The following is a 17,181-nucleotide window of genomic DNA, read 5'->3' on the forward strand; positions in this document are numbered from 1 at the left end:
CAAGTCAATCTAAATAGACTAAAAAACAATACAAGCTATATTTAATGATAAAAATATAAAGTAGAAAATTCTTCCCAAAGTCTTTTTCCCAAAGGAAAAAGAGTGTGAAAGAGTCAGCATGCTGAGCCTTGGGCAATTGCTGCATTTATGGCTGACGGGTCTCAAAATGTCACTGGCACTAATATTCACTTTTAATCCAAATCCAAAAGAAAGCCAAAGGGGTATTTTAAACATATATAAAAAGACATAGTAAGTACACATTTTCATGTGTTTTAGTAATAAAATTCTTTAATAGGAATGATAAACTTATGCTATCATTAAATATATAAAGATATCAGCAAATAGATATAGAAATATGAACACCTGTTGGCAGTTGAAGACTAGAGCCTTAGTCTGTTTCCTTCCACACAGCACTTCATTCAATGTTCAACACACAAAAGATACTTTGGTGATATAAGCAGGACACTTATTAATGAAAATTGATTTTTATCTTTACTACACACCCCTCAGTAATATAGCAATTCATAAACTTGTTAAGGGGCATTGAATGAAACTGACTTTTACTTCTGTTACAAAAAAAAGCTTCTTTTAAATACAATAAAGCAACTCATAAACACCGTGATAGTAATTTGCCTTTACTGAAATTAAACAAGCATTACACACCATAAACACACACACACACACACACACACACACACACACACACAATTAATTCCACTCTAAATACTTACAGTTTAACTTACAAGAACTCAAAAAAAAAAAAAAATAGGAGCTGGAAATACAACTCAGTTTATTGTACACTTGCCTGACATCCTAGAAACCCTGGGTTCAATCCCCAATGGGAGGATGGGGGCAGGAGGTGGGGCTATGCCTAAAGAAAGAAAAGTAAAACTATGTCACCATCTAGTGGCCTTAGAATATAGTTCTGAAAAGAGAAACTTCTCCAAGGAATATGGATCCAGAAGGTAAGCATCCAGAGTCCTACATGTACCTGGCCTCCTACCGACTGGGCTAGCAGAAGATCCACCACACTTGCTTCCAACTGCACAGTTGCACAAGTCTAACCTTTGAACAAAATCAAGCAGGAATGCCACCAAGGACATTGTCCTGCTTGCCAGTATCATAGGTCAACCATCCTGAAACTTACACCTACTTATTTGAGGTGTACAAATGTACTTTCACGAAAGTCAAATTTGTTACATCTTAACTAGATGAAAAATAATAAAAACATGGTCAGAAAAGCCTTACACACTGGTAGAAAAGTATCAATATATAAAATATTTTGATAGTACTTAGTTAAGATTAATATACACATAACTTAGAGGTCAGCAACTCAATGGGTGCATCCTGGGGCATTTTATGCACACCACAGGGTCAGCAATTCAGCAGGTATGTGCTCTGAAATGAAGATGAGGACATGACCATTCCTTAGCATGGTTGAGAAGGTTTTTTATTGTAGATATGAGGAAGAGAACAGCCAAAGGCATCTGGAAGGGTCCAGACTGAACATGGCCAGTAGAATAGACAGGGCCAGGAGAGGGGAGAAAGAGGGGGGAGAGTGAGGGAGGAAGAGAAAGGAGAGGGAAGAGGAGAAGAGGGCAAATAGATGAAGAGAGGACCAATGGGAGGACTAAGGGAACGTGTGGCCAAATGGACGAACTTATATAGGAAAGAGAGGCTGGGGGGGGGGGGGTTCAGGAGCTGAAGAGGTTGAGGGGGTGGAGTGGGGGTGGGATGAGAAGTGACATGTTAATAGGCACCTCAGCCATTTGCTCCAGGTTTCTTTGACACCTAACACTCTAGAGCAGTGGTGTGTGAGTCCAAAGCAATCTGTTGACAGCACTCAGAGTGTCTGGTAACTAGGACGGGTAAAAGTTGTATCTCAGCTGTAACCAACTGCATCCCCTTTCGTCATGAAAGAAGGGAATAAAGTGAAAGGATGGAGCAGACATCATAACAGGCTGCTCAGTCTCCTCTCAGAGATCAGGCCTCAACTCAGTTTCCTGAGACTGAACAAGCAGCTTCTGAAAGGGCCACAAAGGACAATGTCCAACACCCCCAACAGCAAGGACAAGGAGGCCCCATACATGCAGGCCAGGCCTGAGCTACAGTCAGCAGACAACCAAATAAGGACAAAGCTTGGGACTTGTTTAGGCCTGCCCAAAGATGGAAGAGCTGTAGTCTTAATCAGCCCCTGACTAGCCCTAGCCAATTAGAATGTACGGATATGATTGCCATGTGCTGAAGCCAATCATATCTAAAATGACCTAACTGGTCTAGGACCTCCCCATTGGCTATGCTTAAAGGGAGCCTGTGAGCTCCTCTCTGGGTTGCCATTTTGCATTTGTGTGGGATGGTCGGCCCCAGCATGCTGGAATAAAGAATGCTCTTGTTGATTGCACACATGGATGGTGGTCTTTTGTGGGACTTCTCTGGACCCCAACCTAAAGCACAGTATTATCAGGACTTGTGATATTTTAATCAATAAAAGTCATATATATTTACAGTTGTTGCAAGTGTCAAAACTCCTTTTATGCTCATCACTACTTAAAATGCTTGTCTTATACCTTAGATTGTTATTTACTACCTATATAAAGAAGCATGTATGTTTTTCGGTAACTTACCTTTATATTTTGATGACATTCAGTCAGTGTAATTTGTTTTTAGAGCTATATGTATTTGCTAAGCATAAAATCATTAGGGGTTTAAAGGCTCACAAGATTTCCAAAAGTTTGACACTAAAAAGATTTTTAACCCCTGATGACCAGTAAATAATGTAGCCTAGTGTACATTAGTAAGGTAGCCAAGAGGCTATTTTCATCAGAGAAATTATTCAAGATTTGGGGATCAATTAGCCATTTAATGTGAACTGTAGACCCAATGAAGGCGGTGTACCTGAGAATGAGAGGTTTCTAAATCCTAATCTTCCAAGTGAATATAGTTGGAAAACCCTCCAATATGCTCAACGAAGAACAAAAACACGCACTAGAAAAATACAAATGGTAAATGAAGTTTTTCTGAGGGCCAAAAATCAGAGGTCATCAGGGGTCTGCTTTGTCACATAAAATTACTTACTTTTAGTCTCCACGTGTGATTTCAGGCCCGCGGGCTCACTGTTCTGGGCTCCAGGAAAATTAACCCATCTTTATTTGGAGTCTACCAGGCCATGCTTGGGGCGGGCGGGGGCGGGGGGATGGGAGGCACACTGGGATGCTGAGTACATCGCCATAAAGATGAAGGCTCGATGGTGGTTGCCACGAGGTCATTCCCACGACCAGATTTTAAAGCACCCATGCTACGCCCTACATTTTGAAGTGTTAGCGCCCCACGAGGGGGGGAGAGGGGGGCGGGTGGCTCAGGACGCAGAATAGCACTAAGCTCAGCCTTCAGCTCTCAGCAACCACCCCAGGAACCAGAACCTAAGTAGCACAAAAGCCAAGCCAAGTGTCTACAGAGGGGAGGGGCGGGGCTGCGCCGCCAAGCCCCGCCCAGTCCAGCGCGGGCCTAAGCGAGCGGGCGCGCGCGCCAGGAAGTGGGGAGAGCGCGAGTCCAAGCGCTGGCGGCGGTCCTTCTGCGCGCTCCAGACGGGCCATGCTCGCGCTCCGAAGCGGCCTGAGGAAGGCGCTGGCCCTGCGGGCGCTGGCGCCTCAGGTAGGGGACGCGGGGACGCACTCAAGTCGCGCGCAGGGAGGTAGACACCCCGTCTCTTAAGTCGTGAACTAACGGGGCTCAGGGAAGTGGGCGCGGTCTGCGGGGAGAATAAGGTTTGCTCAGGGAGGTGGGCGGAGCCTGGGGCGCGCGCACGCGGCTATGGGGAGGTGGGCGGGGCTTGTGGCGCACGCGAAGACGGCGCTTGCGAGGTGGGCGGGGTCTGTGGGACAGACCTGTTAAGGGAGGTGGGCGGGGCCTGTGGTGCGCGCTCGCGGCTTTGGGAGGTGGGCGGCGTCTGTGGGGAGAGCTATGCTCCGTAGGTGGGCGGGTCTGTGGGGGGTGGAGGGGCCAACGCTGCGTAGTGGGCGGGGTCTGCTGCGCGAGTACACGCCCTCTGTCTGGCACAGCCAAGGTATGTCTAGCCAGTGTCCCTGTTGTATCAGGAGCCAAGATCTCAGGAGTCCAAGGCACCCAACGCTTTAAGAGGTACCCTCGGCCGGGCGGTGGTGGCGCACGCCTTTAATCCCAGCACTCGGGAGGCAGAGCCAGGCGGATCTCCGTGAGTTCGAGGCCAGCCTGGGCTACCAAGTGAGCTCCAGGAAAGGCGCAAAGCTACGCAGAGAAACCCTGTCTCGAAAAACCAAAAAAAAAAAAAAAAAAAAAAAGAGGTACCCTCTTGTCGGATCACCTCTCCAGACACTGGACAGAGGGCTTTTTCTGGCCCGGGGTCATCCCTGAAACCCTGACCATTGTGTTCTTGCAGCCACCACCAGAGTGACTGCCACTCTGAGATTTTACAGCCACCACCCAGTTCAAACGCGGGCGCTTTGTGGAGAAACTTGAACAGGACACCCTGCAGATCTGGTTCCAGGAGTCCCCAAGCCGAGCAAGGCTCTGGAACCTCGTGAAGCTGGTTGTGCCTGAGATGGGATGTGCTTGGAATGGAGCTAGCCTCAGGGGTTCATCGGGGCTCTTTGTGACTTGAACCCAGAGGTTCTTGACTTCCTGCGCTTAGGAAGAGCGTTAACCTGGTCTAGAGACAGACCTTGTGGTGCACACTAAAGAAGACTATAATACAAATGAGGCCTCTGCCCTCACTATCTTCCTAGTATGGTTGAGAATAAGTCCCAATTTTGAGATCACGGAACATCAAGCAGATTTAGGCCGCGACACAGTTTGGTCCAGCCCTGCAACACTAAATGACCTCACCTCTTAACACACATCTTTTCAATGCAGATTTCTTTAATGTATACTGTCTTGTGTGAAAGACTGTCGTAAAAGTGTCTTTCATCAATAATTTCTATTCTACAAATAGAAATTTCTTGAATCACTCTTAAAAGATTGTTGCAAGTGTATCTGGTGCTTGAGGGGGTCCGAAGAGGGCAATGGATCCCCTAGGACTAGTGTTACATACCATTGAGAGCCACCGCGTGGGTACCGGAAATGGAACCTGGGTTCTCTGCAAAAGCAACAAGTACTCTTAACTCCTGAGCCAACTCTCCAGCTTTTATTACATATTTTTAAATACAAGTATAACACAGAGTGTGGTTACAAACACAAAAAGCATTTCTACCACACAGGAGCACCTGCAGTATTTTTTATGACAAGCTTAGTTATTTGGGATAATGGAAACGTACCTCATAATAATAAATAAAATGAGCCCCTGTATACAAGCAAAATTCATATACTATTATGTCTTGTAAACAAAATTAGAGTTAAGGCCTATTGCTTTCATTAGTCATGTAAGTGATCAAGGTAAACCCTAATTTGGTTGTAGTTCTACTTACCAAAGTGATTTTGTATATTTTTCTGGTCTAATTACTTTCAGGAAATGGACACATGCTAATTCAACCTACTTAAGATGGTGCTATAAACTAGAATGCTCTGTTTGTGTGTGTAGCCATACGCAGGGCAGTTTACGGCAAGGAGCTTCCTAGCAGTTATTAAACCATCACATAAAGTGTGAGGGCCAAAGTTAACCTGTAAGCTCCACTTACCAAGGACAAGATAACTTCCTGAAATGCTGTTATTTATGGGAAATAACAAACCACATGTTTTCACTCCCCTAAACAAGTTTGTTTGATTCAACTGCACCGGACATGCTTGATCACATACAGGTGGGATGTGCTCGATCATAGGTGAGTGGTACATAGGCAGGAAATACATCAGGATGTATACTTGCCCAGATTGGATGTAGGTTGGAGGTACGCAAGCAGGAAGTGCATTAGGATATATGTTTGCCCCTGATTGGACCTGCTGGGAAATACAGTGGTCTTATGGATTGCCTTTTTAAGCATCTACAAAATGTAGCTCATCATCATTTCCTGGGAACCATAGAATGGTCCTGGTCAGAGCCCATCCTTCTGGGCAGTATTAATTAAAGCTTGCTTCAAATTTGGTCGAAAATTGTTTTAACAGAAGATTTTCATATAAATCATATGACTATTAAAGGATATTCCCAGCCGGGCGGTGGTGGCGCACGCCTTTAATCCCAGCACTCGGGAGGCAGAGGCAGGCGGATCTCTGTGAGTTCGAGGCCAGCCTGGTCTCCAAAGCGAGTTCCAGGAAAGGCGCAAAGCTACACAGAGAAACCCTGACTCGAAAAACCAAAAAAAAAAAAAAAAAAAAAAAAAAAAAAAAAAAAAAGGATATTCCCATCAGCCTGATTGATATAACTGGATGCATTAAACGTACTACTTCACATTGCGTCTATCTTTTGAAACTGAGGGGGACCCTGCAGGTATCCAGGCAGGGAAGCGAACCTTTAAAGAGATGAGAATGAAAACTCGTTTCAAATTTTGACTTAGCTAACCTGGATCAGACTTTGGGGAGTATAATGCCAGGATGTTCATTGTGGGCATATTTAAAACACAGTACGATTAGGGGAAAAGTTTCCAGGCAACAATCATTCCAATTCCAGGTGCACAATAAAGCTTAAGGTGTGATTGCATAGGAACTCCTTTGCAAAGTACGTGTGACCATGTGGGTGGGTTCTATAGCTAAAGGGAATAGAATCGAGTGTGGCCTCTCAACAGTAGCATAGAGGTCAGCAGGCCATAAAGTACATGTGACATCTCCCCTAAGGATGGGCTTAACTAGAGCTAAAAATTATAGTCCAGAGAGAGAATGGTCTGGGATAATCATTCTGGGGAATCTGGATAAGGTCTGCCTCCACAGATAGCAAAAAGGTCACCACGTCATTACCAATATTCACTCCCAGCCTTCTGAGAAGAAAACATTTTATCTCCTCCATTGAGGAGAGGCCACTGTGTGTTTTACATTCCCAGTTCCCTAGTGCTCTATGGGTGCAAGGACCTCTGTGCCCCCAACGTGAAACTGTTTCAGAGCATGTCTGTGTCCTTGAATTTTCCCCTTTCAGCTTTCATACAGCTATCCACTATATTGCAAACAATTGATTCATAGCATCATTTTTCTGACCAGTAATTTACTTCACTGAGTATTTTTTAAAAGTTTAGAGCTAAATAATACTTTGGGGGAGGGCAGGGGGACTGTGGTAGCCTACAGAGAATCCATCATAGTGAGGCCTTATTCCATTTTGACTCAGGGTCAGAGAGTCTGAGCTTGCTTTGCCTCACAAGGCTACATAATAGGTTATTTTGGCCAAAGGCATGGTTACCAGGTGTCTTATACTTCAAGGCCTAATTACAAGATGCTTTGCCATAAGATATAGTTACCAGGTGTTTTGAAAATTAAGGAAGGGTCTACATTTGTTTGTACTTTATACCTTGACCTTGAAAGGGGGAGATCTTTTGCCTCTCCCTTTGCAGGTGTATAAAAGGCCCATTACGAATAAACTCGAGGAGTCTGTGGTATTGGCCTAGAGCCCTCCCGAAGCTACCCTGTGTCTTCTGTCTTTTTCTTCATCTGTGTCTGTATTTTTTCCTATCTACCATTTTTCAATTCCTCACTCCTCTCTTCAAGGACCCTTCAGCAGGTCAGGGTTGGACCCCAACAACAAACCCAAAAAGTCTTCTGCTAATAAACATTTTCATTATGTCTGTTGAAAAGACACACATACAGAATGTGCAAGCTTCTTTTAAACATTGTTGTTTGACTGTTTGACTCTAGTTACTGTTGACTATTGATTTTGACTAAAAAAGAAAAAACTCCAAAGTGATAAAGCTCCTGATCATAGTTCCCTGGGAAACATGATTACAACCTTGATGATAGTTTATCAGCAACTTTACATGAAAATGTGCTTAACGGTGGCCTCCAGCTAGGAAAGAGTAACTCTGCACTCAGCATACTTAACAGCTGCTACCTTTATTGGCATCTCTACATAAACATGTCTGTCTATAAACAGTTAAGAGGAAAAATAGAAATACAAATTATGAGTCTACTGTATGTCCTTTGTTTCCAGGCTCAAATATAAGATTTATCACTTCGTTACAATCATATCTTTTCCAAAATATTTAAATGTCCCCTGTCTTTTTCAGGTATGTTCACCTTTTGCTACAGGTCCCAGGCAAAGCGATGGGACGTTATATGAATTCCGCACCTATTTTCTCAAGCCTTCAAAGACAAATGAGTTCCTGGAAAATTTTAAGAAAAGTGTTCACCTTCGAACAGCTCACTCTGAAATGATTGGATATTGGAGTGTAGAATTTGGAGGCCAAACAAACAAAGTATTCCATATTTGGAAGTATGGTATGAATCACACAGCTTTCGTTTCATACAGACACTCATCGTGAAGCTTGGTTCTTCGGTCTTTATGACTATACGTACACACAGGTTAAAGAAAACATCTGAAAGCAATACAGTAACAAAGCCAGCTAAGATACTAAGTGGTCCCTTTGCATCGACCACTTGCTTAGACTCTGAGGTTAACATTTCTGGGAAATAACTGTCTCATATTAAGCCCTAATTTGATGAACTGACTTTAATTCTCAAAGTTTTAGAATGGTTTGTTGGAAAAAATATCTTTTGTAAAATTAAAATCTGTGCTTACAAAAGTCCAGGTAGTGGAGAGTATAAAATGAAAGTGCCTTATTAATAGATAGAACTGGATATCAGCATTTTAGTTCTTATTATTTTAATAATTTTCACGTTTAGAGCCTTTGAGAGGGCATTCAACCATCAACTTTTAAGAACTCTAAGATTTAATGATTTTGTTATATTTAGCAATCACTTTTGTTTAAGTTCTTCACAATTTCAAAGAATTCACTGTCTTGTTCCATAATGGAGTTGAAGGCAGAGGAACTGAAGAAAGGTCTTCTCACACTGAAGTTGACATAGCACAGAAAGGAGAACACGTTACAAGAATCTGTGAAGTTTCTTACGCCTGTGTCTGGTCTTCACAGTCTGCAGCAGGGCCTGAGGGTGCCCAAAGAATTCTTAATCATTTCCTATTGGGTTTTGTAAACAGAGGCTTTTCTCTGTCCCACCCTGTCCCGCAGCCATGTCCAATTAATCATCAGCGGCTTACAAATATTTGGCCGATAGCTCAGGCTTATTACTAGCTAGCTCTTACAATTAAGTTAATCCATATTTCTTATCTATGCTTTGCCATGTGGTTCGTGGCTTGTTATCTCATTTTTTATACATCTTGCTTCCTCAGCAGCTGGCTGGCTGGCATCTGCCTCAACCCCACACCTCTTCTCCCTGTATCTCTGTTGGGCTTTCCTGCCCATCCGTACTCCCCTGGCTATAGGCCAAAACAACCTTATTATCAACCAATGAGAGAAACACATATTCACAAAGTACAGAAGGACATCCCACAGTGGGGTTTGTCCATCAATATCCAAATTAATTTTCAAAAAATGCTTCACTATGAAAATTGTCCATTCTGTACCTAATACAGCACAGTTTGGGGCTTTTCCATATTATAATAGATCAAGCCTCATTAAAATTAATATCTGCTTCAGATAGGGTACAGTGCAATCATGACCCATTAAGAGAACTAACAAGAGTTAGAGAATCGACACCTGATCAATCTATTTTTGTTTACAGAGTGCATTTTATTTCACTTATTTGGAAGCTTGTTCAGGGTATACATTGACTTGACCACCTACCATCACTCCCAAAGTACTTTCCTCTTAACTGGGACTGTCAGTTCTGAGCTGCAGTTGAAGAGAAGAGCACATAGACTGTGCACCAAGTGCTGAAGTCTCCTCTAAGTGCTCTTCATGGGTTCCTGTAATCCTCACCCCAAACCTGGAGGTTACATTAGTCCTGTACCCCACACACAGAAACACACAGTAACTTATTAACTCCTGTACACTGCTGCTTGGTAGAGCCTGTGAAGCCTGTTCAGTGAGATAACAGGAGTTGTTCCATTTCTTTTACCCTGAAGACTATTGAGAGACTTGATGCCAATGTCACGTCTTTGCAAGTGGGTGTTCCCAAAGCCGTAACACAGTGTTCTTGTGTGCTGTGGATAAAATGTTTGCTCATCTGGGTGAAATCCAAGGAGGAATAGATCATTTTAAACAAAACAATTTAAATTCTTCTCCATTTTTTTTTCTACCATAGATAATTTTGCTCATCGAACTGCAGTTCGCAAAGCCTTGGCTAATGATAAAGAATGGCAAGAACGATTCCTCATTCCAAATTTGGCTTTCATTGATAAACAAGAAGTTGAGATTACCTACCTGGTACCATGGTGCAAAATAGGAACACCTCCCAAGGAAGGTGAGTCTGTCTTAGCCACTGTGAGTTTTCATGACTGAAGTAGTACAAATGTTACGTGATTTAAAAAAAAAAAAAAATGTCATGGGAAAAGAAAAAATGATTTATTTTATATAGGAATGACACTGACTATTGAGATAAAAACTGATCTTAGTTTATCCTTAAAAAATGAGAATTAATGAAGTATTTTTCCAAACTAAGATATAAATATGTATGTATGTGTGTGTATATGTGCATATATATGTATATGCATATGTGTGTTTGTCTATATGTCTATCTGTACATCACTGGCATACCTGGTACCTGTGGAGGCCAAAACAAGGTATCAGATCCTCATGGAACTGGAATTAAAGACAGTTGTGAACTGTCATATGGGTACTGGGAATTGAAGCCAGGTTTTCTGCTAGAGTAACAAGTGCTCTTGACTACTGAGCCATCTCTCAAGCCCTTCCAAACTAAGTTTTATGGGTTAAAACTTAGCTACAATATAGAAAAAGTCCATATAATACTAAAGTAATACAAACTTTTATTCACTTACTCATTTTTAGGGTTGAGACAAGGTCTCACAATATAGCCCAGGTTGACATACAACTCACAATTCTCAACCCTTAGACTCCCAAATGGAGAGGTTATAGATGTTTACTACCATACTTATTTAAATAATATAAATATTTAAATATAAAATACTTTCCACAGACTACAGTAGTTTAGATTAAGTACGTCTTTACTTATGAAATGGACTGTCTGGAGGGAAGGAGTTACCTGACATTGCCGAGGTATACACTGTAGCTAGCTTTTCTGTCTTTTTGCTTCTTTCTCAGTTTGGAAATAATTCCTTTGTCTTCTTGCTGATTTAAAGAACTGTTATAAAATCCAGTTTTAAGCAAAGTCAGATTATAAAAACAACATTTTAATTTTTTCTTTATTTCCCATTGTTCCTGACTCTATAATATATTTTAGAGTACAAGAAATTTGAAGTCTTGTTGAGACTTTTACCTGGGTGAATGAAGTCCTGAGTGAGTATGTTTAACATGGGCAAGAGCCTGTCGAGGATGCACAAGGCCTCAGACCCATGGGACAGTTGGCAAAGCCATTACTCATACAAGCCAGGCTCAAGAGAAATGGCGAAGCTTTTCTCAGGAGTCAGCTATGAGTGTTTATGAATGATTGATCCTTGTGTGTAGACATTAGCTACAGCTTCCTCCTTCTGGGTGTTTAGAGCCTGGGACTGCTCACCTACAGAGACCTCCTAGACTAGCTAACCCTGCCCGCATGATACTCCTAATAAAAAAGCCAAGGTTTCAGATGGTGATGGAAGTGATAATGTTACAGAGTCCCACATGATCCCAGCTTCATTGTATGTGCATCTGTATGTCTGTTTGTCTGTCTTTTCTTCATTTCCTTGCCGTCTCTAGCCTGGGTTCTGGGACCCAAACCGCAAGGCATGTGCCCTTTGCTCTCAGCATTATCCAAACATATTTGCTATCTCTTGAAATGCCAAATCTTGATTTTTTTTTTTACACTTTTTACATTTATTTATTTATGTAGTGTATATTTATGCGGTAGTGCATACATGGAGGTCAGAACAGCTTGAGGGAGCTGGTTCCTTCCTTACATTTTGTGTGTTCCAAGGATTGAACTCTGTCAGGCTTGGCAACAAGCATTTTTTTTTTTTTTTTTTTTTTTTTACACACTGAGCCATCTCACTGGGCTTAAATCTTATTTTCCACTGTAGCATGAATCCTAGTTGGTCTTAATAAAAACCCAGAGCCAGATATCGGGATAAATGCTGAAAGATCAGAGAGACAAAAGAATAAGCAACAGACACCTCTCACTTTACCAACTCCTCAGCCTAAAGGAGAGTGAGTTCCTGTTTCTTCAGGCCTTATATTCCTGTCTCCGTCCAACCATATCACTTCCTGTCTCCACCTCCCTAGTGCTGGGACTAAAGGTGTGTGCCACCACTACTTGGCTCTGTTTCTCTTTTATACTGGATCAGTCTTGCATAGCCCAGGGTAGCCTTGTACTCACAGAGATCCATCTGCTTCTGCCTTCTGAGTACTGGGATTAAAGGTGTGTAGCCACCACTGTCTGGCCTCTATGGCTAACTAGTGGCTTAGCACCATACTCTGATCTTCAGGCAAGATTTATTTGTTATATCACAAACAAAATATCACCACATTTCACTATATTTTTTCTAATTCCTTAGTGACCTTGTACATTTTTTTTCTTTTTCTATCAGACCTACCTATCCTCCAGTTTCTCACCTCTGATTTATATTTCTGATTAGAAGTAAAAAGCCTCTCAAGCAATACTTGGATATTTAAGAACAATAAACCCCTGCTGAAGTTATTTTTCTTTAGAAAGTCAGGTAGGACTTCAGGCCATGTTTTCTTGCTCTGCTTGTTAGGAACAGACTCTAAAAGGAGGAAATTACACAAAGAAAAATATCTCCCCTCTCAAAACTGAAAAAAAGAGGAAAAAGTAGGACATCAAAAGATACTTATTTCTTTTCTCATAGACGTAAACAGCTTAAAATCTTATTTCACAATAAAGTATCAATATCTGGTATGTTGATAAAGTTCCCAGATTAAAAATATTTAATGTAATTGTTTATATATAGTTTTGATTTCCCCTCAGTTATTAAGGTTAACTTTAAATGTAGACAAGAATATCTAAACATAAAAACAAAGAAAAATTAAGCAAAGAATTAACAATTGTGTCTGCATAAATCTGCATATGCAGGTGACCCTTCAAACACTTATACATAGGGTCGCCTCCCACTCTAGAGTCAAACAAAGCAAATTCCTTGAATGTCTACTAAATTATGTGTGGTAGACCAGCCCCCATCATTATTTACCCCAGGGACTCTTGAGGAATGAGGAGTAAGAGACTTAGTTAGAAATAGAGGGGAGAGAAACAGAAAACACAGGATAGACTCCAATGGGCCTGGAACCTTATCCACCGGCCCACAACTTTATTCCCAAGGTCTATTTATAACAGTGCCAAGGGGTGGCGCAAAAGACCTCCCTCTTGCTAGTTACAGTCAAATGTAGATGCTTACAAACACCTGATACTCAGGCCCGTGGTCCAATCAACCTCTTATGCAGTCCTGCTGGGTACAGCCACTAGGAACCTAGTAGACTACAACAATAATGTCTGTTAAATTTAATTTTTTTGTCAATTCTAGGAGTCTATGAATTGGCTACTTTTCAGATGAAACCTGGGGGCCCAGCTCTGTGGGGTAACGCATTCAAAAGGGCAGTAAACGCCCACGTTGATCTCGGCTACTCTACACTAGTTGGTGTTTTCCACACTGAATATGGAGCCCTCAACAGAGGTACAGCTGTCTATTTCTGTGAGACTGTGATGAATGTTGCTGATCACCTATGTTTCTTGGATTTTTTTTTAATTTTGAGAGTTTTTTTCTAATTGTAAGGTATGAAAACACTTTTTTTTTTATTGCAATTGCTGATACCTTGTGGAGCTTTTCCACAGGCTAACTGTTGCCTAGAAACTGGAAAAATCTTTAAGAAAATATTAATTCTTTTCATCTTTTTTTCTAAACATCTTGTTATGATTTTTTTTTCAAAATAACATCATTGGAGTAAAGAGGTTGTTTCTGAATGAAAATGTAAATATATATATTTTATAAAGGCAAAATTTATGGACAAAGCCAAAAAAAATTACCTATTTCTCATTATTGAAGTAACAGTGTTCCATAAATGACAAAGGGATGCCAGGACTAAAGACTTATTAGATATAAAAGGTCTAGAAACAATGTCTGTGCCTGGCTGGTGATAGCTCCCTAGTGCTCTCGAATGGGTAGATGACTGCAGTGGATGATGACCCAAGTTTATTCCTAGCACCCATATCAAAGCAGGCTCCATTGGCACATACCAACTACTATGTCGGTCCTGGGAAGATGGAAATAGGAGCCTGGCCAGCTAGTCTAGTTAAGTTCCAAGTTCAGAGAGACCTGTATCAAAACAATAAGGAAGAGAGAAATTGAAGAGGATGCCTGACATTGACCACTGACACCCACATGCATGCACATCCACACCCACGCAGACATACACATACACAATCAAGGTCAAGGATATAGATCAGATGTAGAGTACTTACCCAGCATCCATTCTAAAGGCCCTTATGCCTAGTACCACACACATTTTTAAAAATATCTGCTATACGGTTATATTTAAAATATAGTGCATATAAACATATGTACATGTACATATACGCAGGTAACAACAATTAATGAAAATAGAGGGCACAAATTTGAGAGAGCAAAGGAGGTTGTATGGGAGGTTTTGGAGGAAGGAAAGGGAAGAAAGAAATTATGTAATTATGTTACAATCTCAAAATAAAAGAAAAAAAGTACCTGTTAACGAGAATTACAGCTAACTTCTGATTTACTTCTGCAGTCCATGTTCTCTGGTGGAACGAGAGTGCAGATAGTCGCGCAGCTGGGAGACATTGGTCTCATGAGGATCCCAGAGTCGTGGCTGCTGGTGAGCTGATCATTAGGCGTGAGTTATTTTTAGAACAAATTTGATTCACCCGATAGCTTCATTGTCTTATAAAATGTCTTTGCAGTTCGGGAAAGTGTCAACTACCTCGAGTCTCAGCAGAATATGTTCCTGATCCCAGCATCCTTTTCACCACTGAAGTAGTTTCCAACCTGACGTCAGACATCCCAGTCACTGATGTGAGAAGTGTCTGCAGTGGGTGCTCATTTCTCCCGAGAGAATCATTGTCTTTGTTGTCTGAAGGAGGTGGTGAGTTAACCTCACTGTGCCCTCTGCATCTTAAGGCTGTGTCCATGACTACCAGTAAAAACTTCGGTTCATTTTCGCCATGCCATTTCATGTCTACCACACATGAGAAGGAGTTCTGTTACTCTATGACCCTGGTACTTTATTGTTCCACAATATCTTGTCTTCTGTAATTTTATGACTCATTGCTATCTTATATTCAAATAATGATTTTGAAATTTTTTGCCTGGAAATATTTTTAAATTAGTTAAATACAGTATCTATATTTTTGTCACATTCATTTTTCCTGAATTTTAAAAATATTTTTTACCCAGTAATGTTTGCTTTGTGATATCAAATGGGACTCATAGAAACATTAAATCTAGTATTTCTTTATTCTTTAGAAAAGTACAGTATCATGTCTTCTGTATTCATTATGATTTCACATTAATTATTAAGTCAAAGTTGGAAAATAATATATCCTTGAGACTTATTGCTGGATAGTATGGTTTTAGCATGTTCGTTTTTAATTAACTTTTACTGCTTTGAACTTTACCTTGAATCACTCACAAAGATTGTAAGACACTTATTTATTTCAATGAAATCTTTATAATTATGGAAATCTTTGACCTAATAAAAGCCTTCTCATCCATTCTGATTTTCTCAGCTGTGTCTTGTCTACTTATATCCTCTTCTCTGGAGCTCTTCCAATGCTGCATAGGGTAATGGCACCACACCAATGTGGCAGCTTCATCGTGAGCGTTCAGTTACTAGACTATGCTGGTGACTCTGAAGGCGGACATCTGTAGACTGCCGTCTTGACTGTCTGGGCTGTGAGGTGGGGCTCAGGAAGGCAAGCTGTGCAGCTTTCACAGACGTGCATCTCAGTACTCTTCAGGCAGCGTTCACTGTAACGTGGTTCACGTTTATATAACATAACTGGAACTGGGTGTGTGCTTCACAGAAACATAGAGTGACCATTAAAAGATGAAATTAAACCAGTCTCAGATAGTTTCAGGTCTCAAAAAGACAGATACCATGTTTTTTTCTCATATGTGGTTCCTGGATCTTTTATATACATACAGTCATGTATGTCTGTATGAAATGAAAGTAAAAGCAAAACTGCCCATGGTTACAGAGGGACAGTGAGAGCAGAGAGGGGTGGAAGGGGGAGGGAGGCTCGGAGGAGGGGAGCACAACTCAATGTATAATGTGTGCTTGCGTGAACATTTCCTTAGGTAGCACAAGTACCATGTGCAGTGAATATATACAATGAATTTTTTAATTGTTAAAAATCCAAGTGATTATAAACAAAAATTTTAAATTTAATTAAAAATTTAAAGTTCATTATAAAATGTTAAAAGTAATTTAGCATTTTGCTTCGTTAGCTCTTTGAGCATCAGTCTTCTTGGACCGTTTCTGTAGTAGAGGAAAAGGTAAGAAAAGAGCCCAGGGCCTATGTTGCGACACCTTGAGCTGCCTTGATGCAGGAGGGAGGGGCTTGGGTCTGCCTCAGCTGAATGGTCCACGGGAGACCTTGCCTTGGAAGAGGTGGGAATGGGGGGGGGGGTTGTGGGGGAAGGCTGGGGAGCAGGAGGAGGGAGGAGAGGGGATCTGTGGTTGGTATGTAAAATGAATAGAAAAATTCTTAATAATTTTTTTAATTTAATAAAAAATAAAAAAAAGCTGACAATTGGATCTTCTTGGTGGATACACTAAGCATCCTAAAGGTTCTCCTTAATTTAAATTATATGCTTTATTCACTTGGTTTAAGTCATATATACCTTATTTGTATTTCTCACCAACTGCATTTTCAGTTTCTACAAAATTTAAGACGACAGAGATGTGCCTTCTAATCAGTTTGAAGAGGAAAGTGATTAATATGCACAGGTTCACATAGTAGCATTGATTTTCTGCAATTTGGTTTTCTTCTGTTCTCTTAGGTTGTTCCCAGTACCTGCTCCCCATATTCATTCCTTCACTGGAAAATTTAAGAAGTAATCGGAAGAGACTGTGCAGACTGACACTCCCCGTCACTGTCTGCGGCAGGCTCCCCTGGGGACTTTTTCTCCTCCTCCTGTGTGAAGACCAGTTCATCCACCTGTAAACTTAGGAGCCTAGCCGAAGG

General features: G+C 41.2%; 1 protein-coding gene across 1 annotated transcript; it reads left to right on the forward strand.

Annotated features, from left to right (window-relative positions):
• Positions 1–3,496: 3,496 nt before the first annotated feature.
• LOC102903480 (protein NipSnap homolog 3B) lies at positions 3,497–15,705 on the forward strand. The gene is made up of 6 exons (XM_006995103.4): positions 3,497–3,651; positions 8,109–8,319; positions 10,144–10,302; positions 13,490–13,639; positions 14,724–14,810; positions 14,896–15,705. The coding sequence occupies exons 1-6, from the start codon at positions 3,592–3,594 to the stop codon at positions 14,970–14,972; spliced, it is 744 nt and encodes a 247-aa protein (XP_006995165.1). The 5' UTR covers positions 3,497–3,591; the 3' UTR covers positions 14,973–15,705.
• Positions 15,706–17,181: the final 1,476 nt, after the last annotated feature.

This window comes from Peromyscus maniculatus, chromosome 2, assembly GCF_049852395.1.
Source record: "Peromyscus maniculatus bairdii isolate BWxNUB_F1_BW_parent chromosome 2, HU_Pman_BW_mat_3.1, whole genome shotgun sequence".
Taxonomy (NCBI): Eukaryota; Metazoa; Chordata; class Mammalia; order Rodentia; family Cricetidae; genus Peromyscus; species Peromyscus maniculatus.